Source organism: Phlebotomus argentipes, unplaced genomic scaffold (assembly GCF_947086385.1).
Source record: "Phlebotomus argentipes unplaced genomic scaffold, Phlebotomus argentipes genome assembly contig_15, whole genome shotgun sequence".
NCBI classification, from domain to species: Eukaryota; Metazoa; Arthropoda; class Insecta; order Diptera; family Psychodidae; genus Phlebotomus; species Phlebotomus argentipes.
In genome coordinates, this window is record NW_026776181.1 from 1,281,043 (window position 1) to 1,303,358 (window position 22,316).

The window sequence follows — 22,316 nt, forward strand, 5'->3', positions numbered from 1 at the left end:
AAAGAAGTTTCCTTAAATGTTTATCACACCTTTGCTATTGTATTTCATCATCTATGCAAACAATACGATAGCATATATTCCGTAAAATATTGTACTATGAACATTAATGAGTACTTAGTTACTCTGCACTTGTCAGGTGTTCATCATATCGAAGAGGACTTTCGAAGACACCATCTCAGCCGGGTGGTTTCATTGTCACTTAACCTTTAAAATGGTAAGTTTTGTTTTTCTCTCAAAATTACCTTTTAAACTTCCCAAAACACCTCCAAACACTCACCTGAGCACTCTCTTATAGGACGTCCTCTCGCGACCAGCCTCAGAGTTTGAGAATGACCACAGCCTCGAGCTTCTCTGGGCCGAGAAGGCATACGAACACGCCGAAGTATACTTCAACGTGAGTCCACACGCAGAGGGGTGAAGTTGAGGGCTCTGTTATTACCCTTTGTCTTTTGCAGATGCTTTGCAGTGTGGATCCCCGCTACCTGAATCTCACGCCACACGACGACGTGATTTACCGGACGTTTCGGAAAGAATTTCCGGACTTTGATGTGGCCGAAGTGAACGAGGATGAGCTCAAAAGCACAGCGGAGAAGGCAAAGTGGAGGATTTTCATAGAGAAGTTTAACAAACTGGAGAATTTCAGCTACGGGACGCTGCTGAGGCCAAGATCCAGTGAAGAATTTTCGGCAGACAACGCAATTCTGGTTGTGCGGATACAATTCCTGGCCATTGAGATTGCCAGGAATCGGGAGGGCTTCAACGATCGGTGGCGTAAACGCCCGAATCCACAGAAAGCGTCTACCAATTAATAAAGATTTTTTGATACTCTCGCTTGGGTTTCCTCTTTATTCCAGTCCAGGGATTTAAGATGTATCCATGGCAGTGGCCGAGGCAGCGCTCTCCTCCGTGTACTTGCCCTTGTCCTTGCCCAGGGCCGCCAGACGTCCCTTTGCCCGCCGGTCGAGGATCTTCTTGCGATCCTTGTCCATCTTCAGCTTCACGATCAGGCACTTCGACGGATGGATGCCGACGTACACGTTGGTTCCATTGGCCTTCTCGCGCTGGATGCGCTCGATGTACACCACGAACTTCTTCCTGTACACCTGCACAACCTTGCCCACCTGGTTGCCCTTGTAGTGGCCGCGCACTACCTGCACCTCATCGTCCTTCCGGATGGGCATAGTTCGGACGTTGTACTTCTGGCGCAGCTCCTTCGACAAGGGTGCCGACATGAGCTTCCTGCGGATATGCGAGGGCGCCGAGAAGTGCCTCTTCCTGTTCTTCCTCCGCGAGGACGACACTTGTTTGTTGAACTTCATCTTCAGGAAGAACTGGAGAAGGATAAACAGAGAAATTCATGAGTGTTGGCATCATGCAACTGAATGTGAGGTTAGCGGAATTTCATGTGTTTTTCACGCATATTTTACAAACACCAGCAATAATTCCACAAAAGGAACACACAATCTGTCTCTGGGCAGAATATTAGAGTGGAAAATAGATGCCAGAGTCCGTAAAAATGCGAGAAAATGCATTATTTTGACACACTCACCTTGTCTTCACTTCACGTTTTCAAGAAAGAAAGAGCTGGCGGAAGTGGTGGCCATTTTGTGGGATTTGCAGATTTTCGAAATTCTCACATGGCAACACTTGACATCCGCGATAATGGCGCTCTAATTTGAAAGAGACACCAAAAATTGTAACGGAAATTCTTCTTGAAACTTACAGTGGAAAAAGAAGAGAGATAAGGTAAGCATACATATACTGACATAATTCAGAGCGAAACTTGAAAGTGCACAAAGTTTGTCAAAAGTTTATGTAGGCACGATATGCATTGAAACCGGAAACTCTGTTGTGCTGGGAAGAATTTGGAGTTTCCAGGATTTATTTAGGGACCAAAAACCATGTCTTATCAGTGATGCAGAAACTGCGGAAGGTGATTCTCATGGGAAGACAATATGATGTGTTTTCGTCGGTGAATAAATTGAGGCATTCACATTCAATTGATGCTAATGGAAACCTGCTTGAGGCCGAGCGCGAGGCAATTCATCATAGTGTGTGTTGTTGAGTGTACCGAAAAAGCGACTCAGCAACTCCTCGATAGCTAAACTTTACGTTCAGTGTTGGAATCACTTGTGAGCTCTGCGGACGTACCGAAAACTTTGTTGTACTCGTAAATTCTCAATCATGAATAATTTGCGCAGAATTCCTCTGAGGCAGGTGAGACAATCATACTCTACGACCCTTGGCGGTTTTCTAAGATCCTCGATCGCTTTCAGATTTGCCAGAGGCTCGCCCAAAATGGTCGGCTGTACAGCGAAGGAGCGGCCTTCGAGAAGATTCCGCCCCTAACCCACCTCACTGACGACGAGCAGATGATGAAGGACACAGGTGAGTCCTTACTCAGGCAGGACCTGCAGAGAGGATCCTTGCGATCATTTAGACCTTTCCAGAGGCTTTCTTGCCTGCTCATTATATAACCAGTCGCACACTCTCAAATATAGTGTTGTCTATCTCACTGTGTGGCTCGCGTGAGGAAAAAAACAACCACGCAAGCAGGCAAATTGCGGGGAAGAGATAAGCCGATTAATTTTGAACGAATATATCTTATCGGCCAAAGTCGACCCCCGGGAGAGAGTGATGCTTATCTCTGTGTTTTCTCGCCTCGAGATCTTCCCCGGGAAAGTACAATTGATCTTGGGACTGTGAGAAATTGACCTACATTGCACCTGCGACCTTCGCCAACGCTGTATAGAATAGTTGTCTCACTGTGGCGAGAATTTCACTTTCATGCGCGCAATGATTACGCAACAGGCGCGAGATAGCCGAACAGAGTAGCGGCCGAATGAAGTTCGCCAAGTGCACGATAAGATTTATGGACGAAGCGCCGGTTTTTGGAACATAAGTCTTACATTTTTGGCTAGTAAATTTAATTTCATATACTTTAGCAATAATAATATCCTTTTATCAGCCTCTTTATCAATCGATTGCAATACGACTTCTCTTTTATATGAATCGGTTGTGCAAATACGCGATTTGCTGTAATAAACTGGTGGGAGGATGTCTGCTAAAGCGTGCATGATTAATATAGATAAGATATTGATTCAAATGATGTGTTGTTATGTGGTTAATATTTAATTATGATTGCACGTACTGATAATGTGTGCATACGTCATTGAATCTGTCTAGAGACATGCGTCTGAGGTCTGAGGGCAGATTTACTCAAACATTATTTTTACAGATTTGTTAGTCGCGAGCGGAGATGCGCGCGTGCTTGAAATAGACATCGCGCCTCCCATTCTAAAGCATCTAATCTAATGCACTTTTCTTTCTTGCCTCGCAGTGGCCAAGTTTTCGCAGGAGAAAATCCTGCCGCACGTGAAGAAGATGGACGAGAACAATCTGTTCGAGCAGTCCATCATTGACGAGCTGTTCGCACAGGGTCTGATGGGCATCGAGATCCCGGTGGAATTGGGCGGCAGTGGCTGCAATTTCATGACCAACATCATCGTGGTGGAGGAGCTGTCGAAGGTGGATCCCGCCGTGGCGGCGTACGTGGACATCCACAACACGTTGGTCAACTCGCTGTTGATGAAGGTGGGCAGCAAGGCGCAGAAGGAGAAGTATCTGCCGCTCCTGGCGCAGAAGTGTGCCGGCAGCTTCGCCCTCACGGAGCCCACATCAGGCTCAGACGCTTTCTCACTCAAGACAACGGCCAAGAAGGAGGGCTCGCACTACATTATCAACGGCACCAAGATGTGGATCTCCAACTCTGACGTGGCAGGAGTTTTTCTGGTCTTTGCCAACGCCAACCCATCGGCTGTAAGTATCCCATTCTTGTTCTAAATTACATAATAGTAATTCTTGTTCCCTTAGGGTGCTAAAATTCTGTGATAATTGCGATTCAGAGTGGTAAAATTGAAAAACAAACAGCAATAAAAGTAAGAGTTTTATCAGTGCAAAAGATAGAAAAAATGATAAAAGATAACAGTTGCAAGAGAATATCACTTGTTTTCGGGAAATTTAGTCTACGTTTAATTACTCTGTAAACAACCAGAGACTTGTAAAGATTTCTAGTTAACAAGCTATAGTTATTTATATGATTCTTCTTTTTTCATATGTTTGCTCATTGAGGTCTTTTTTCGTTCCCACAGGGATACAAGGGAATCACTACGTTCATCGTCGATGGCGATTCACCTGGACTAGTGGTGGCCAAGAAGGAGAACAAGTTGGGTATCCGCGCGTCAGGAACGTGCGTGCTCAACTTCGATAACGTCAAGGTGCCCGAGGAGAATCTGCTGGGCGAGTTTGGCAAGGGTTATCAATATGCCGCGGGCTTCCTCAATGAGGGTCGCATCGCGATCGGCGCTCAAATGGTTGGCTTGGCGCAGGGCTGCGTGGACGCCACGATTCCGTATTTGCTGGAACGGAAGCAGTTCGGCCAGGACATCTACTCCTTCCAGAGCATGCAGCATCAGATTGCACGTGTCCTCACGGAGATCGAGTGCGCGAGATTGCTGACGTACAACGCGGCGAGACTGCAAGAGGCGGGCAAACCTTTCACCAAGGAGGCCGCCATGGCCAAGTATTACAGCAGCGAGATCGCCCAGACAGCCACGATCAAGTGCATCGACTGGATGGGCGGCGTGGGCTTCACCAAGGACTTCCCGCAGGAGAAGTTCTACCGCGACGTGAAGATCGGCGCCATTTACGAGGGCACCACCAACATGCAGCTCAGCACAATCGCCAAGTACATCCGCAAGGAGTACGGCGGATAAGCTGACCCTTATCCTTCCACCACAAGTGATATTTAATGTCTAAAGCTCGCATGCCATCCTGCATTTATTTTGCTATAAAGATGATTTTCAACACTAATCTTTGTCTTCCTGCTCATTTGGGATCGTGAGGGAGTTTGAAGCCCACCAAACTGGCCGTGTCCTCCACTGTACGCTCTCCTCTGCCCGAATACTCCTTCCGGATGCGCTGATAGTTACGTCGGCTCTGCAAGTAGCACAGGTACGTTTGGCCCAGGAAGTGCATCTCCTCTTTTGCCTTGCATAGTGTTTGATCTGTGGTCTTGTACTTCCGGAACTGCGTCAAAATGTATCTGGGGAACGGATTAAAGTCTTTAGAGTGTATGGAAAATTACTACATGGAACATACTTGGCTGCAAGTGAATTCTTTATGTTTCCGTTCGGGTTTGCCAGGCGCAGCTCATTCAGCAGAGATCTCAGTGTTTGCACAGGAGTCGCCATCCTTCAAATGTACTTTCCCTAGGGCTTCAGTGATGAACTCTGGATCACAATAAACAGGTGCACAGCCTTTATCTCCCCAAAAACTCTCCGGTTTCTCCGCTATGACAGTCTTCGGAAAGACGTGGATGGAAGTGTCGTTGAAGACGTCCGAGTAGGTGAAGGTATTCTCCAATGGAATCTCTTCTGTGAAGTCTTCAGCTTTCAAAATCAACCCTGCGTCGATCTGAAGAGCCTTTTTCGGCTGAGAAATCAAGACTCCACTGAAGGAGTTGCTCAGGAGGACAATATTGGCGAGTTGCTTTCCCCAGTTTTCCCACAAGAGGTTGTTTGTAAGTTGTTTTGGGCAATGAGGCAGATAGAACAGGTAGATCTTGGCAGGATCAACGTGCAATTTCCCTTCCAAATTGCCGGGAATCACTGTGAAATTGAGGCTTCTGATGATGTCTATTTCACCAGGGCTGAAAGCAGGATCTTGAAAGAGGATATCACTGATGCAGAAGTGCTCCTGAAGCAAACTAATGAATGCCAGCTGATATCGAGACGAGGCGCAGCAGGAAAAGTGTCCGAGTCCTAAGCAGACAATCTCACTGATTTCCTTCAAGTGTTGATGCGTTTCTTGAACTCTCTGTAGTGCAGAGAAACTGTCTGAGAGGTATGTCGATGATTTTAGGTCCTGTTTAGCAGAATAAATCCTCCTGAAATGGACAAAACATTACATAAACATAACCTACATTTATAAGCTTTTCATTCTAGCTTTTTTCGTGTATACCTGATGACTCCTTGGACATCCAAATCACTATCCAAGTCAAATGAATTATTAGCAGGAAGCTGAGTGGACTTGTAGTACTTCCGGGAGAATCTTTTGCGATTTTTTCCCATATAAAAACATTTACCAACTTCACTCAAGTTCACGTACTCTTTGTTGACTTCGAAGACCTCTTGCGGATTTCATGCGAATTACTGTATTTAAAGGGAATTTAAATGGAATTTTCCCAGAATTTTCCATAACGTTTTAGAAGTGGCCATAATTACACAGAACTTCCAAATATTGTCTGAGCTGATAGAATAAGTGACAAAATGTTCACTATTCACCCTCATCATTATCATCACCCGCATCCAATTTATCTCAATTAACGCCCAGAGGCCAAAGAATGGAGACTCCTGAGAAATCTCATAAGAAAGTTATCCACTCTGATCAATATTTGATGAGCCAGAGGGAAATATAGCGAGAAACAGTGTCAATGGCATTTCTTTTTTGCCATATCGAGCAAGTTAAGCGATTTAGATCTGCAATTAGGTGCAGTTTTGCGCATATAAAATCAACGAGAAATCAACTCTCTTTTCTGCCAATTTGGTCGCAAAGTTGCACTTCTTGTCTTGCTTATCGCCGCGCAAGGGAAAATATTTGCATGTGTGACTTTTCTCGATGCGTGGTCAAAGTTCCAAGAACATGTGTGAGTCTCGAGTTGCGCCTCTTTGCTGCGGTAGTCTTTGAAATTTTCATTATTTCCATGAAAATTATAAACTGATCATTCGAAGACGCAATATTCATTATTTACCTCCGCTTCTTATTCCACTTAGAGAAGATGGTTCAGTCATGAATTGTTTTTGATCAATATTTAAAAATTATGCTCATATTCATTCTTTTCATTTATTTACATTGAAAATATTTCCTATCTTTTCGCGAAACTTTCAAAGAGCCAAAGAAATATTCCACTGCTTCATCAGCCTTTCATTCCCACTCTTGTGCACTCGCGAGAGTGGCTCAAAGTGAAGAAACTCCGCTGCGATCAGTGCGAGTTCTTCTGTCGTCGCCTTCGTTCATGCGCCCATCTTCGGTGCTGAAGAAAGTTGCTCCATTGCGGTTCAGACTCAGTGTCAGTGCCTGTGGGATTAAGCCAGTGTGGCACCAGTGAGAACGAGATCAATTTGGCCAAAAAAACCCAGTGATTTTTTGGGGGTGGCGAGTGTCCGCAGTGTGCGATCACACCGTTTTCGAAATCCACACTTTAACCTACTTCGGAGCGGTTTAGCCAAGAGAAAGAGTCGCGAGTGAGAAAGGGGCTCAATTGAAGCGTGTGCTCACGGGGAAAAAGTTGATAAGTTGCTGAGCAAGAGAAGAGATTTTTACGGGCGATACTTTGACCACTTATTGAGGGCTCACGAGTGTCGCCAGATTTTCCCAAGCCATCATCATCATCAATTTCCGCGGCAGCATCTTGGATCGCGCGCACATCTGGCTATTTACCAAGAAGTGACAGTAACAGTTATTTTCACCTGTGAATCTGTGAAACGGTTATTTCGAGAGTTTCTGCCTCTCTCTGCAATTTTCCAGCCACTCTCTGACCACACATTTGGGATTCATCACACAATCTTCCCGCAGTGAGTATCACTCAATATGCATTTATGCACCAAAACCACTAAAGCGCTTTCAATGTCTTCGAAAATTGCCTGACTTAATTTGCATCAATCGAGTCAAATGCCATCAATTGCACGACTGTCCGCGAGAGGGAAAATTAAGAGTCGCGGCGCGAGATTCTTGTGAAATTCACACCGAAAATGAGCTCGACTTGGATCAAAGGGCGATGAACTTGGTGGCTCTTTTATTAGCAATCTCAATTGCCGTCATCGAAAATCCTCCGGTCGAGGAATTGGTTCGAAATGTTGCACAAGCTCAGCTCGGAATGGATTTAAAATTAGCACATTTCATGAATTAAATTGTTGTGTGTTTTAGAATTTTGTGAAATTCAATTCCTGGCATTCCACAAACTATGCTTAACTATGTACTATGCTATGTGCTGTACATACACATGTCCAAGGGAGGAGTTATTGTGTTAGACAAGGGTACACTTCATATTTCAAATTGCTTTGCGCTTTATTAAAAGATAATTGAGTAAATAAAAATGTGTTACCGCAAAAGCGACATAGAAATGCAATTTTTTAAATGTAAACTTGCTTTAAAAATAAGGGGAAATATTCGAGTTACACTTTCCGTGTCACATATTAATTATCTTCAAAATTCCGTATTGCTCATTATTTATTTTCAACCCAAAACAACCGAAAACTTTTCTCAAGCTCCGAAAAAGTCGGTTGTTTTCTGCTGGGAACAGCGAGATTAGATCGAGAGGGCATTTCTCCTCCAGTGCGACGTTCGAATGCATGTTCTTCGCATGGCATGGAGAAAGAGATGAAAATGAGGCAATTTTTCAGTGGCATTTATCTATTGGGATTGAAATTTCCGGCAAGTGAAGAGGTCTTTTGGAGTAATTGAAAGTGTGTTTCATAAGAAATTGGTTCAGCTGCAATATTCTGAACAGACGCTGGGCATCTCTCACTCTCTTTCTCTCTGGAGTCGGATTACATCGCCATGCGAGGTCCATTGAGATTTAATTTTAGACATTGAGAAGTGCAGGAAATTCCGCAACACTTCTTGCAAAAAATGCCCACAGAATTTCCCTCTTCTGCTGAGAATCTGCACCAGACATGAAAGACGCTCATTGTTCTCGCGAAGACACTCAAAGATGAGCAAAAGATACGAGGGCGCCTCAAGGAGGAATTTCAAATGTCCAAGGAAAAATGTTATTCAGCAATCGCGCGTAAATGATTTGTTAACACGAATTGGCGTCTTGTTCATCGTAAGAAAGCATTTGTGAAAGGCGCGCGATTTTGTGCCTTTTCCCCGTTTGTCTTCTTCAAAAATTGAATAAAAACACTTTTTTTTCACCAAAAGTCAAGACTCTTTCCTCAAAACATTAAATCATATCGCTTTTTACAATGAAAAAGAGCGCGACTTTTGGCGCACACAGAAAAAGTTAGATATTTCTGTGAATTTTTAATTTGATTGCAATCTCATGATTTCAAACATTGAATCACAATGAACTTTCATTTGAGGTATAATAAATAAAGTGGTTTTTCTTTACACTTGTGCGCTGTTTTGATAATCCGGTCAAATATTGAATTAAATTGAGAGGCATTTTGTGTCGTGAATATCAAATAAATTTGTGATCTCTTCCTTATATTTTAACCTTTTTTTTTGAACAAGCTTTGGGGACATCATATCTAAATGCAAATTCCCAATATATCGTTAGAGTGGCCATTAAAGCGGAAATTCTAATTCTTTGGACGCTCAAGTGCCATTCAAAATCCCCAAGTCACAGAGAAGACTTTCAATTAATCTCCATGGCATAGAAGAAGAATGGCCGAAAAATGAGCCACGAACAAGGTCAAACCAGTCGCTTTAAGCGGAAAATGTCCAACGGCAGCAAAAAAGGCGATCAGTATCTCTAACATTTAAACATTTATTTCTCCATCTCATGGGTTCACATCAAGTGCAACCACAAGGAATGTAACATGACACTTTACTGGGCATCAAAACATTTCCCATTTACTACTAAAAAGAGCCGGCAAAAGGGGCACTTTAGAAACTCATTAAGCTAGAGGCGGTTGATTGATAAATAATATCTCCTCTTTCATTGATAAAGTTTGGCTGGCAATCAATAAAAAATTTACGATAAATGCTGTGGTCCTCAACAAAGGCCAAGGCGCAGAAGCTCTCGTGAGAAATGTACAGCAATATTAATGAAATTCTGACCAAAATGTCCCACTTAAGATATCGTCAAATATGCGAATTTTTAATGTAACTTTTTCGTAATCAAGTTCTCACGCATTAGAATTGTCATACAATCTGCGCTGGATCATCTCTTCCTCATTTATGCAAGACAAAAAACTGTGTTATGTCTGAAAGATGACTCTGTCTTGTATTCCGGGAGCGAAAGATTGGGCACAAAGCGTGTGCGATATGTTAAAGAATGCCTATTTTGACACCATCACGGATATTTTATTCATTTGACATGGTTCTGAAGGAGTTGTCAAGTGACTTAATTCAATGAATCTTGACTGAGCCACCTTGTGATTTTTTATCTCGCATTTTGACTCACTTTTTCGACTTACGCTTGCATAGTTTTTCGGTGGAGAAATTGGTTGATATCTGAGAGACTGAAATTAGAGAGTCACACCTTTCATTATGCGATGCGAAGGGGCCAGAAATATCCGACAACAGCTTTATTTATAGCTAATATCTTGCGTGTACTGAGTTGGAAGACAAATGCGTGGAAAGATGTCACAATTGAAGGAATAAAACCAACTGCTGCACTCAATTTAACGACCCCACGAATGTGGAACACATCCTAAAAATGCCTTGAGCAACAAATTGCTGGTGCCTAAAAGTTGAATAGCATTGCACAGACAGTCAATTGCTCATTGTGCAATAATGCCGGAGCAATTTTCTCAATTTCGGAAGTCGATGCTCACATAAGAGCGAACACAATTCGAGAATCCTCCAGTGGGATTGACTCTTTGTGCGCTTTGCTGTAGATTTTCTTGGTGGAAGAAAAGCAGAGGAGAAAGTTCCGAGTTGAAGAATATAATTTTTTTACGGCCGAGTAAAAACCCACCGAAATTATTTAAAAACGCGAAAAAATGAAAAGAGAAGAGAAGTGTGTGGAATTATTACAAAACATCATCCAGTTCATCGACATACAAAAGAGTGCCTCAAATTGTGTGTGGTTGTCTGGACGACGAGGCGGAATATTGCATTCTTCATCGGTGGTTCTCTCTTATGGTTGGCACCAAAGAAAATGCCTCAACTTCGTGCTTCACTGCCTCCAATATTACCATGTTTTCCCCTCCCGAGCCCGCCAATCATTCACCATCGCTGAGACTCTTTCTCTTTCTCCGGTCGCCATACGGCAAAAAGAGGCCTTCATCTTTAGCATCATCACTCCTTTGAGCCATTTGGATGATCGACTTTTAACACAAGAGAACAGTCTTTGGGCGCACACTTTTATGGCCTCGTCGCCGAGCATCTTTCATCATACGAGAATAAAAGTTAAATTGTTTCTTCACAATTACTGAGCGGAGGTAGAACTTTTGGTTTCTTTTGAGTTTGAGTTGTCAAGCGCAAGACACATTCGAATCCTCTGGCCACCAAATTAAATGAACACTGATATGTTGTCTGATCTGTATTAATTAATTTCAAGTTCCATTTTAGGATTCCGTGCTTCAGATATCATTTGAATAAATTGGGGAACAGGAAAGTTACACATTTTAAGAGAATTGTATTATTGGGTCATGACAAAAAAGAGTCATATAGATAAATGTGTCCCGAAGAGTTAACAGGCAAGAATTCACTAATATTTATTAATTAAAGATTTACACACGGCTGAAATGTGATGCAATGATCAACATTCAGAGACATCTAGGCTAGATCACTTTGTATAGCGCTGACATCGCCATTTGAATAGCTAATTTTGCATGTTTTTTTGGTCACCGAGTGTGTGATTTTCCTCCGAAACACCCAAGAAAGTCATCATATTTCAGTGGGTGGATCGAGTTTCGGCATCACAGAGGTGAAATATTTGGAAAATCACCAAAAAGATCAATTATATCTCTGAATATTCAACAACTGAAATCCGTGATTGATATGTTTTTTCATGTTGGTAAAAGAAATATCAATTTCCCCATTAGTGCCATCACTAAGTGATCGTGGGCCTCCAATCCTCTGCCACTCCGTCGAGGTGTGATGTAAATTTAGAAATTATCACCCTCTCAAATCAAAATGGAGATTTATGGAGACTTCACAGTGACGGAGAGTTCGTGCTAGAGTTTCCCATGTCAGAAACCAGGAATTTGCTGAACCTATCGGAGTTACCAAGAAGTTACCAAGCAAGAAAAAATGAAATAATTGGCAGAAATTAGTCCAGAGAGCAACGAATTGAAAATCGAGTCAGTAATTAAAATTACCGATTCTAACTTTCACGAATTATACCGCAGTCACTGTATTAAAGTGACTTAATATTTTTACGTCTCTCGTAAAAACAGAAAAATAAGAAGATAATAAATGCATGAATTAAGTGACACGAAATGCGAAGTGTTCGTGATCTTGACTCCAGGCGAGAAATCTCCACGAAAGTGTCTCTGATGATGGGAATTGTGGGAGAATGAGTGGATTTGGTGGATGGGAAGGGGCTCTATTGTTATCATCAAGATTGAAAAGATCAATTTCTCTCTCTCTTGAGTTGATTGTGAGTGAGCCGGAAGGCATTTGTTGCAGTCCAGAGACATTTGGACAATCAGAGAAAATTGGAGAAAATCACGCCGTTGATGAATTGGCCTTTTGCAGTTTAAAAGACTATGATTTATCTGTGCAAGATAGAAAACTCTGAGAAAACAGCAAATTTTTTCGTATTGAGATCGCTTGCAAATTTGTGTCACACTTCAAGCCATTATTTTAACATAAAATAAGCAAATGTCAACCAGAACACAAGGCATCTTCGCCTCATTTCCTATTCACAAACATTAATGAGTTCTAAGCATGTTTTTAGGCTACATTAATATTTTCTAGGACATTTTAGCAATACCATTTGCAAGAATCATCCAGTTTAACGGGCTTCGAAGCTGACATTGGAATTACTTCTCTTGAGCCACTTCTCGAATTTTGTTCGATTTCCAAGCGAGTGAAGAGAATTTTTTACCTCGAAGGTCACTTCACTTAACTTTAATCTGTCTCGAGAGTTTCTTGACATCCAGCGAGATGCTGAGAGCAGTCAAGCTGAAGACATCATCATTGAGAATGAAAGCCACTCAAAAGATACGCACCAATAATAATGCTCCATTCCAAATTCATTTATTATATGCCTCTTTTCGCTAAAACCTACAACTATTTTATATACTCATCTACACATGTTCACTTTATGGGGATACTGGCATCTTTCTCCTCTGGTCAAATGATAAGAGGAGTGCCCGCGAAGACACACCGGTTTCGCACCTGCTTTTGCTGAAAGGAGAACGCCATCGAAATAGGGTAATGACCCGAAATGGTTCCTAATTTCTCTGTCATCATCATCATCAGAGATTTCTTGGACACTCTTTTGCGTGTCCTCTTCGCCATCACAGCGTTGCGCAATGTTGCGGGAAAATGCGATCTTTGGTTGATTGTGAAAGCGCTTCAGTACAATGGAGACGCCATCAGAGGAATTGAAGGACAGGGGAAAAAACATGCTCAATGGATATTATTTCATTACAAATTTGCAGTGGATTTTCAATGAGTTTTTGCAATGTGCACACAATCAAAGTCGAGAGGTTTAATAGAATTATGAACATTGCATTTTGATGGGTAATAAAAAATTAACTAACCGTCAATTGATCCACACGCTCACCAAAGTGAATCAATCGATTGAACTTGGCTTTAAATCTAAGCATTATGTCAGAAGAAATCACCTTTGAAATGTAGAAAATATGCCTAGTTTTTATTTAAGGATATTCTGTTGAAACAATAATGTGTATTTCCACGTTGTCTTGCTATTTGTGTTGCGTAGAGTTAAGAGCAAGCAAAGCTGCTTAGATCTCTTCTGTATGATGCTGTGTGACTAGAGTGTGTGAAATCCAGAAGCAAGTAGACTTGCAAACATGATCTCGAGGGCAAGATTCGGCCATTTAGCCATTTGTCATGTCCCAGATGTGCTCCTCTATTGACTAAACTCTTTCGCTCGTTCGAGTGGCCAAGCGGAGATTTTGGAGGCAACAGTGCGATGAATGGACTTGAGTCATCGCGGTGAAAAGTGGCCAAGAGCTCTTAGTCACTGTGCAAAATATTGACTTACATCACTCCCTAGTATTTGCATTGAGCGCCTCTCCCAGCGATAGGAAAGTCTTAGAGGTATCGAATGGTGTTTGCCAAGAGATAAAGTCGTACGGTTAAATCATGTGCCAGAGACAATAAAATTATTGACCTTTTCCCATTTTCGACCGCAAATGGAATTGGAATTTACAGTATTCTGCTGGAGATTCCTTCAACTAATAAATTGTTAATCAACTGTTATATTCTTGAGATCGAGCCAAAGAATTTGTACGCGATCCAATGGGAGAATATACCGTAATTGCTCCATAGCGTAATGGACATGTAGCACTGCTCCTGCGCGTCATGGCATATTTAAGAAGAGAATCTCGCGCCATCGGAGATCAGCTTGTAACGGTCGCCTATATGCAATAGAGGCCAATTATGGTGATCCTCCATCCAAGCCTTGCGATCGCACTTTCCCAGGAATTTGGCGCGAACGCACTTCTCCACCGATTTCAACAGTCTAATTGCAAAATTAGAATCTGATACGAAGATTGATTAGAAACACCGCGAGATGAACCACTTGTCGATATTTAACTGTACACGAGGCGGAGCGCGTGAAAAAGAAGAGCACGCCAGTGAAGATTGATGGTGGAGAGGCACAGAATGGCCAGGTGAGGAGGTGCCCGGAAAATATTGAATTTCTATTGAATATCAAATCGTGTAAATTATTTACAACCAGTTCAACTCGATCAGCAATTTTAGGTCACACGCCAGCATGAAGTGTTTGTGGAGGAAAGAATTTTTAGCAATAATATATATTGCTGGATATGAGAAGAAGTGAATTCCACAGCGAGAGAATGCTTCTTTTATTGCCTTCTCAGCAAGACATTGAAAATGTCAGGGATTTCTAAATGCAAGTGGACCCGAAAAACGTGACAAGAGAGCTGCTATGCGAATTATCGCTTAGTTTAGTCATTCTTCCTCCCACGGAAACAAATTTACTGAATGAAAAAGGACGACCAAAGAATAAGAGGAGCACATTTGGTCAAAATATGGTATTTTTTATCACGTCAATTACAATATCTGTAAACTCTTGGCAAAGAACACGGCTCAAAGCATCAATAAACTTCCTCTGTCATCCGGATGCAGAGTGGAACTAATAAATTTCTTCTCTCACTCTCTTCGTAGATTACAATTCCCTCAGAGAAGACGATCTCTCGCTTTCCTTGCCACCTCATTTTGGCGGCAATTTCAGGTATACAATGTGGCGCAATTCGTACGAAACGCCTCAATTAATTTGTCATTATTTCGTGTGATTTTTCCAGCAGTGCAGTATGTAGTAAAAAGTCTTCTTCTTTGCATAATAGTTTACGCTTTCTTCGGCTTTGTTTCATATTTTCCGATCATTAATTAATTAGATGCCAATTGAACGAGAAGATGATTTAGAAGACGGCTCGGAGGCATTGTTGAGAGGCGTCTTTTTTGCCAATGCGCTGCAATATCGTTAGTCCCACCCATTCATTGAAGATTTGATCCGGGGCGATTTGATTGAAAGTTAAGTAGGTCGAAGCGTATCGAACGATAGTCTTTTGCGGTGGTGAGAAAGAATCTTCAGCCACTGATTGTTATGCATTTTTTTGCTTTAAGACGAGATTTCTTGTCTTTCCGGCTTGTTGGTGTTCACACATAAACCATAAACATTAAATATTTGAAGATATGGGGTAACAGTTGTTGAATCATTCTCCGGGCGTAAGTGAAAATTTTAATTAGCCTTATGTAATCCATTAAATGCTTAATTTGTAAAAAGTGGAATAGGAATTATGGCAAGAGCGTTACGTCCACTATTTACTAATCATTTCGAAAGGGACAAACTTCCAACTATTCCAGAATTTGTAGAAAGCCTAATTAACCATATAGACACACCTTTTGTTCAGCCCGACACTTGTGCCCAATCAGAAAATTTAATTGCTGCGGCTTTCTTGCCAATCATGAGATTAAAAAAAGCACACAATTATCAAGAGTGGTGTTCTGTATTAATTGAGCAGAATGCTAATTGAGTTCAACATTATAAATTATTGAGCGATTATGACCAACTAAGAAAAGATAGAGAAACACGTAAATAGCATGGCATAATAGAGGTTCTCTTGGCAGAAACCAAACGCAAAAATGGGCAGAAACAAAGAAAATCGAAGACGCAACAGTGTTTTCCAAATCAATAATTATAACTTTAATGAAGAAAAAAAACGATATCTCTGCACACAGAAACCAATGAGGGCATGAAGTTTGTTATTAAATTCTTCGTCCATATGATTGCTTCTTGGTCATGTTAACACCGTTCAAGAACTGTTATGAGTCACTGTTCTAGATGGTCGTGTGTTTCAGGATGTGACGTAGTCACATTGCCTCCCACCTCAACTCTTTCACTCTCGTGCCAGGAGTGAAAAATCACCTTGAAACAAATCACGTAAGTCGAAAATAATCGTATTTCTTTCACTTTCCGTTTTCCGCCTAACGAGCAGAGCAAATACTATGTTTTTTCTTCATTTTATCCGATTCACACAATTAAAGAGATACACCCAGTGAGTCGTCATTTATCTATGCCATTTATCTGGTCTGGCAGAGTGTCTAAAATTGAAATGGAATCACAAGAAAGCCGCAAATTGAGTCAATCACCCAAATGGCAACAATTTCCGCGATGAGACTCAAATTGAGTTCCCGACGAATCAACATTCGTCAGATTTGGGAAATTTGCACAAAAAAACAATAAAAACCACCACATTGTTTCGCAGTTCTGTGTGAAATGTTGTGGACAATTTACAGTGTAAAAAATGTATCAAAGAACATGGCAATATATAACACATTTAAGGCAGTTGTAAACAGCTTCATTTACAGAATACTTCTCTGTTTTTGGTGTATATCAAACTGAATGAGAAATGCCAGAAAAGTTGTAGTAGAAACCGCCATCTGAAAATTGCGCATTTTAATATTAAATTATTTTGAAAATTATCATTCCATATTATACTTACAGTAAACATGAGAGTAAAATCAATTTTAAAAAGACCACAACTAAGCACGGGATTGCTTATTAATATTTGATCCGAAATTGTTGACAGCTGAAATCGGACAATATTTAACAGTAAATCATAGCAAATCCTTGAAGAAAGGAAGATTACCTTTGTAAGAAGTTCTTTTTCGGTTGTTGAGTTTATAATTCTGTGAATTGTTGATCCCGTGTGCTTCGCCTTTACAAATAAAATACCTCAAATTATTTCACTGTAATAACAATATGATATCGTATCCAACTTACGGTTCGAGTCATGGAATGCGATACGTAAACTATTACGGACTTCAGGAAAAAATAATATGATATCCAGAGAGCATTTATAATAGCAGTGACGGATGTAACATGTTGAGCGTCGAAAAAAGCACGGTAGCAAGAAAAGTATCCGATTAGGTTGAAGATGAACATTGTTGAGAAGGCGAGAAGAATGGGAACACTGAAGACCTGATTGATGAGCTCAATGCAGTCACACAAGGAGTCGTGAAGCTTCGCCAGGATACTGATCTTCTGGACCAGAGCGGAAGTTTCAAGGGTACACAAGATGTTCACACTAGATTTATGCATTTTCGGGAGCCCAAAAAATCCCGTTGACATCATAGCCTTCTTTCGCTTCAACGTCAGTGGAAAATCCTTCTGAAATCTCGTCAGATTTTCCGCGAAATTGAACACTGAAATTGGGTCCTTCTGGACATCGGGCATTACCATTTCCTCAAAGTACTCATTGATAAGCGCGAAGCGTCTCTTCACGTAGAAATTGCAGAGGATACACTGGCTAAAGAGGCTCAGGGTGGGCAAATTTCCCATGTACAGCGAAAGGTACATGATATAGGATGAGATGTTGAGGACTTTCTCGTAGTAGAACCACGATATCACCAGTAAGGTCACAAGAATCAAGTGATTCACGATAACCGCAATGTAATTCACTCTCTTGATGATTCCTTGGCTGAAAATGGCTCCAAAGTGCAGCGTCAGCACTGAGTTTATCTCGTCAAAGCGATCTAGTATTATCCAGAGGATCCGAAAGTGAACCATCGCTAGGACAATGTTGATGAAGCCCAGCAGAAGATTGGCCAGCACTTGGAGCTTCGTGAGATACATGAATATGGATGAATTTGTGATGTGAAGAAACTTTTCATACAACTCCAGATCAATGTTTTTATAGAAAACGAATATGTAAAGGCTGAGAATGGCAAAATTGTACGCAAGATTGATCAGAGTGATTCCAGGAGATGATTTCTGTGGTGAGAAGATAAATACAAGAATAATCGTATGATTTGTTTTGGTGTGCACAAAATATATTACGCGAAGACTTTGAGGCCAAAGTCCGGCAAATTTGCAGGCATAAAAGAGCGGAGAAATACTCTCATAAACACTTTGATCGTCACTCTTCATTTCTTTACAGACACTTCTCCGTTATTCCACCTCGAATTATTGTTCCAAACTCACTCAGAAAATTGTGTTGTATTCCTAATAAAATGTTTTATCGGAACATCTTTATATCAATTACATAAAAAGTGTTGTTATCCATATGCTACATTATGGATTTATGTATCATTTGTAACACAAGATGTTAAATATTTAATTCTGGACAATGTCACAACATAAAAGTTCATTTCTGTTGAGTTCTGACTTTTCTTTGTATTTCTTGAAAACCGTCCAAACATAAACACAATTGCCACCAAAATTATAATAGTTTTAGACACATTTTTAGTATACCATGCAAATTGCGTTGTCCGAGAAAACTTAAGGCAAATCAAATTGAATAAGAAATGCCAAATAAGCTGTGGTTGAAACCACCATCTGCAAAATCAGGAAATGATAAAAATATTGATTTATGTCTAAAAGATAGTGTGGGATTTCTTACAGTGTACATAAGAGTCCAATCATATGTAAAGAGACCACAATTAAACACGGGATTGCTTATTAATATTTGATCCGAAATTGTTGACAGCTGAAATTGGAAAACGTATTACAATAAGTCATCACAAATCGTTGAAGGATGGAAGATACCTTTGTAAGAAGTTCCTTTTCGGTTGTTGAGTTTATTATTTTGTGAACTATCACACCTGTATGTTTTGCCTTTTAAAAAATACCTCGAATTAATTTTTTTACATGGACATAGGTACAAAATTTTGATTAACTTACGGTTCTACTCATGGTATGAGACACGTGAATAATTACGGACTTCAGGAAAACGTAATAAGATATCCAGAGAACATTTGTAATTGCTGTAATCACTGATGTTTGATGTTGAGCGTTGAAGAAAGCACGGTAGCAAGAAAAGTATCCGATTAGGTCGAAGATGAACATTGTTGAGAAGGCGAGTAGAATGGGAACACTGAAGACCTTATTGATGAGCTCAATGCAGTCACACAAGGAGTCGTGAAGCTTCGCCAGGATACTGATCTTCTGGACAAGAGCAGAAGTTTCAAGGGTGCACAAGACGTTCACACTAGATTTATGCATTTTCGGGAGCCCAAAAAATCCCGTTGATATCACAGCCTTCTTTTGCTTCAGCGTCAGTGGAAAATCCTTCTGAAATTTCGTCAGATTTTCCGCGAAATTGAACACTGAAATTGGGTCCTTCTGGACATCGGGCATTACCATTTCCTCAAAGTACTCATTGATAAGCGCGAAGCGTCTCTTCACGTAGAAATTGCAGAGGATACACTGACTAAAGAGGCTCAGGGTGGGCAAATTTCCCATGTACAGCGAAAGGTACATGATATAGGATGAGATGTTGAGGACTTTCTCGTAGTAGAACCACGATATCACCAGTAAGGTCACAAGAATCAAGTGATTCACGATAACCGCAATGTAATTCACTCTCTTGATGATTCCTTGGCTGAAAATGGCTCCAAAGTGCAGCGTCAGCACTGAGTTTATCTCGTCAAAGCGATCTAGTATTATCCAGAGGATCCGAAAGTGAACCATCGCTAGGACAATGTTGATGAAGCCCAGTAGAAGATTGGCCAGCACTTGGAGCTTCGTGAGATACATGAATATGGATGAATTTGTGATGTGAAGAAACTTTTCATACAACTCCAGATCGATGTTTTTGTAGAAAACGAATATGTAAAGGCTGAGAATGGCAAAATTGTACGCAAGATTGATCAGAGTGATTCCAGGAGATGATTTCTGTGGTGAGAAGATAAATACAAGAATAATCGTATGATGTGTTTTGGAGTGCACAAAATATATTACGCGAAGACTTTGAGGCCAAAGTCCGGCAAATTTGCAGGCATAAAAGAGCGGAGAAATACTCTCATAAACACTTTGATCGTCACTCTTCATTTCTTTACAGACACTTCTCCGTTATTCCACCTCGAATTATTGTTCCAAACTCACTCAGAAAATTGTGTTGTATTCCTAATAAAATGTTTTATCGGAACATCTTTATATCAATTACATAAAAAGTGTTGTTATCCATATGCTACATTATGGATTTATGTATCATTTGTAACACAAGATGTTAAATATTTAATTCTGGACAATGTCACAACATAAGAGTTCATTTCTGTTGAGTTCTGACTTTTCTTTGTATTTCTTGAAAACCGTCCAAACATTAAAAAAAATTGCCACCAAAATTATAATAGTTTTAGACACATTTTTAGTATATCATGCAAATTGCGTTGTCCGAGAAAACTTAAGGCAAATCAAATTGAATAAGAAATGCCAAGTAAGCTGTGGTTGAAACCACCATCTGAAAAATCAGGAAATGATAAAAATATTGATTTATGTCTAAAAGATAGTGTGGGATTTCTTACAGTGTACATAAGAGTCCAATCATATGTAAAAAGACCACAATTAAACACGGGATTGCTTATTAATATTTGATCCGAAATTGTTGACAGCTGAAATTGAAAAACGTATTACAATAAGTCATCACAAATCGTTGAAGGATGGAAGATACCTTTGTAAGAAGTTCCTTCTCGGTTGTTGAGTTTATTATTTTGTGAACTATCACACCTGTATGTTTTGCCTATTAAAAAATACCTCGAATTAATTTGTTTACATGGACATATGTACCAAATTTTGATTAACTTACGGTTCTACTCATGGTATGAGACACGTGAATAATTACGGACTTCAGGAAAACGTAATAAGATATCCAGAGAACATTTGTAATTGCCGTAATCACTGATGTTTGATGTTGAGCGTTGAAGAAAGCACGGTAGCAAGAAAAGTATCCGATTAGGTTAAAGATGAACATTGTTGAGAAGGCGAGTAGAATGGGAACACTGAAGACCTGATTGATGAGCTCAATGCAGTCACACAAGGAGTCGTGAAGCTTCGCCAGGATACTGATCTTCTGGACAAGAGCGGAAGTTTCAAGGGTACACAAGACGTTCACACTAGATTTATGCATTTTCGGGAGCCCAAAAAATCCCGTTGACATCACAGCCTTCTTTTGCTTCAGCGTCAGTGGAAAATCCTTCTGAAATCTCGTCAGATTTTCCGCGAAATTGAACACTGAAATTGGGTTCTTCTGGACATCGGGCATTACCATTTCCTCAAAGTACTCATTGATAAGCGCGAAGCGTCTCTTCACGTAGAAATTGCAGAGGATACACTGGCTAAAGAGGCTCAGGGTGGGCAAATTTCCCATGTACAGCGAAAGGTACATAATATAGGATGAGATGTTGAGGATTTTCTCGTAGTAGAACCACGATATCATCAGTAAGGTCACAAGAATCAAGTGATTCACGATAACCGCAATGTAATTCACTCTCTTGATGATTCCTTGGCTGAAAATGGCTCCAAAGTGCAGCGACAGCACTGAATTAATCTCGTCAAAGCGATCTAGAATAATCCAGAGGATCCGAAAGTGAACCATCGCTAGGACAATGTTGATGAAGCCCAGCAGAAGATTGGCCAGCACTTGGAGCTTCGTGAGATACATGAATATGGATGAATTTGTGATGTGAAGAAACTTTTCGTACAACTCCAGATCGATGTTTTTGTAGAAAACGAATATGTAAAGGCTGAGAATGGCAAAATTGTACGCAAGATTGATCAGAGTGATTCCAGGAGATGATTTCTGTGGTGAGAAGATAAATACAAGAATAATCGTATGATGTGTTTTGGAGTGCACAAAATATATTACGCGAAGACTTTGAGGCCAAAGTCCGGCAAATTTGCAGGCATAAAAGAGCGGAGAAATACTCTCATAAACACTTTGATCGTCACTCTTCATTTCTTTACAGACACTTCTCCGTTATTCCACCTCGAATTATTGTTCCAAACTCACTCAGAAAATTGTGTTGTATTCCTAATAAAATGTTTTATCGGAACATCTTTGTATCAATTAAATATGGGTTGTAATTGACCTTCTAATTATATGATTTCAATCGTTTCATGTTATATTCAGGTGGCTGTCACA

The 22,316-nt window shown here is 40.7% G+C and overlaps 4 protein-coding genes across 5 annotated transcripts; 2 read left to right on the forward strand and 2 right to left on the reverse strand.

The window, feature by feature from the left end:
- The first annotated feature begins 118 nt into the window (after nucleotides 1-118).
- LOC132263397 (protein PBDC1) lies at nucleotides 119-809 on the forward strand. The gene is made up of 3 exons (XM_059763141.1): nucleotides 119-214; nucleotides 296-394; nucleotides 456-809. Exons 1-3 carry the CDS (start codon nucleotides 212-214, stop codon nucleotides 807-809), a joined length of 456 nt encoding a protein of 151 aa, XP_059619124.1. The 5' UTR covers nucleotides 119-211.
- A 6-nt stretch (nucleotides 810-815) lies between these two features.
- LOC132263396 (large ribosomal subunit protein uL24) lies at nucleotides 816-1,635 on the reverse strand. The gene is made up of 2 exons (XM_059763139.1): nucleotides 1,550-1,635; nucleotides 816-1,331 (listed from the first exon to the last, which is right to left on the reverse strand). Exon 2 carries the CDS (start codon nucleotides 1,317-1,319, stop codon nucleotides 864-866), a length of 456 nt encoding a protein of 151 aa, XP_059619122.1. The 5' UTR covers nucleotides 1,320-1,331; nucleotides 1,550-1,635; the 3' UTR covers nucleotides 816-863.
- Nucleotides 1,636-2,087: 452 nt separating this feature from the next.
- Nucleotides 2,088-4,872, forward strand: LOC132263393 (short/branched chain specific acyl-CoA dehydrogenase, mitochondrial). The gene is made up of 4 exons (XM_059763136.1): nucleotides 2,088-2,217; nucleotides 2,277-2,388; nucleotides 3,341-3,819; nucleotides 4,152-4,872. Exons 1-4 carry the CDS (start codon nucleotides 2,185-2,187, stop codon nucleotides 4,773-4,775), a joined length of 1,248 nt encoding a protein of 415 aa, XP_059619119.1. The 5' UTR covers nucleotides 2,088-2,184; the 3' UTR covers nucleotides 4,776-4,872.
- Nucleotides 4,820-6,145, reverse strand: LOC132263395 (protein FMC1 homolog). Of its 2 annotated transcripts, XR_009468487.1 has the most exons (3): nucleotides 6,022-6,145; nucleotides 5,161-5,947; nucleotides 5,051-5,104 (listed from the first exon to the last, which is right to left on the reverse strand). XR_009468487.1 is itself a non-coding variant. In XM_059763138.1 (2 exons), exons 1-2 carry the CDS (start codon nucleotides 5,250-5,252, stop codon nucleotides 4,888-4,890), a joined length of 309 nt encoding a protein of 102 aa, XP_059619121.1. In that variant the 5' UTR covers nucleotides 5,253-5,355; the 3' UTR covers nucleotides 4,820-4,887. The 2 variants fall into 2 exon arrangements, 1 of the variants encoding a protein (XP_059619121.1); XM_059763138.1 differs by lacking the exon at nucleotides 6,022-6,145 and having other exon boundaries at nucleotides 4,820-5,104; nucleotides 5,161-5,355.
- Between the last annotated feature and the right edge of the window lie 16,171 nt (nucleotides 6,146-22,316).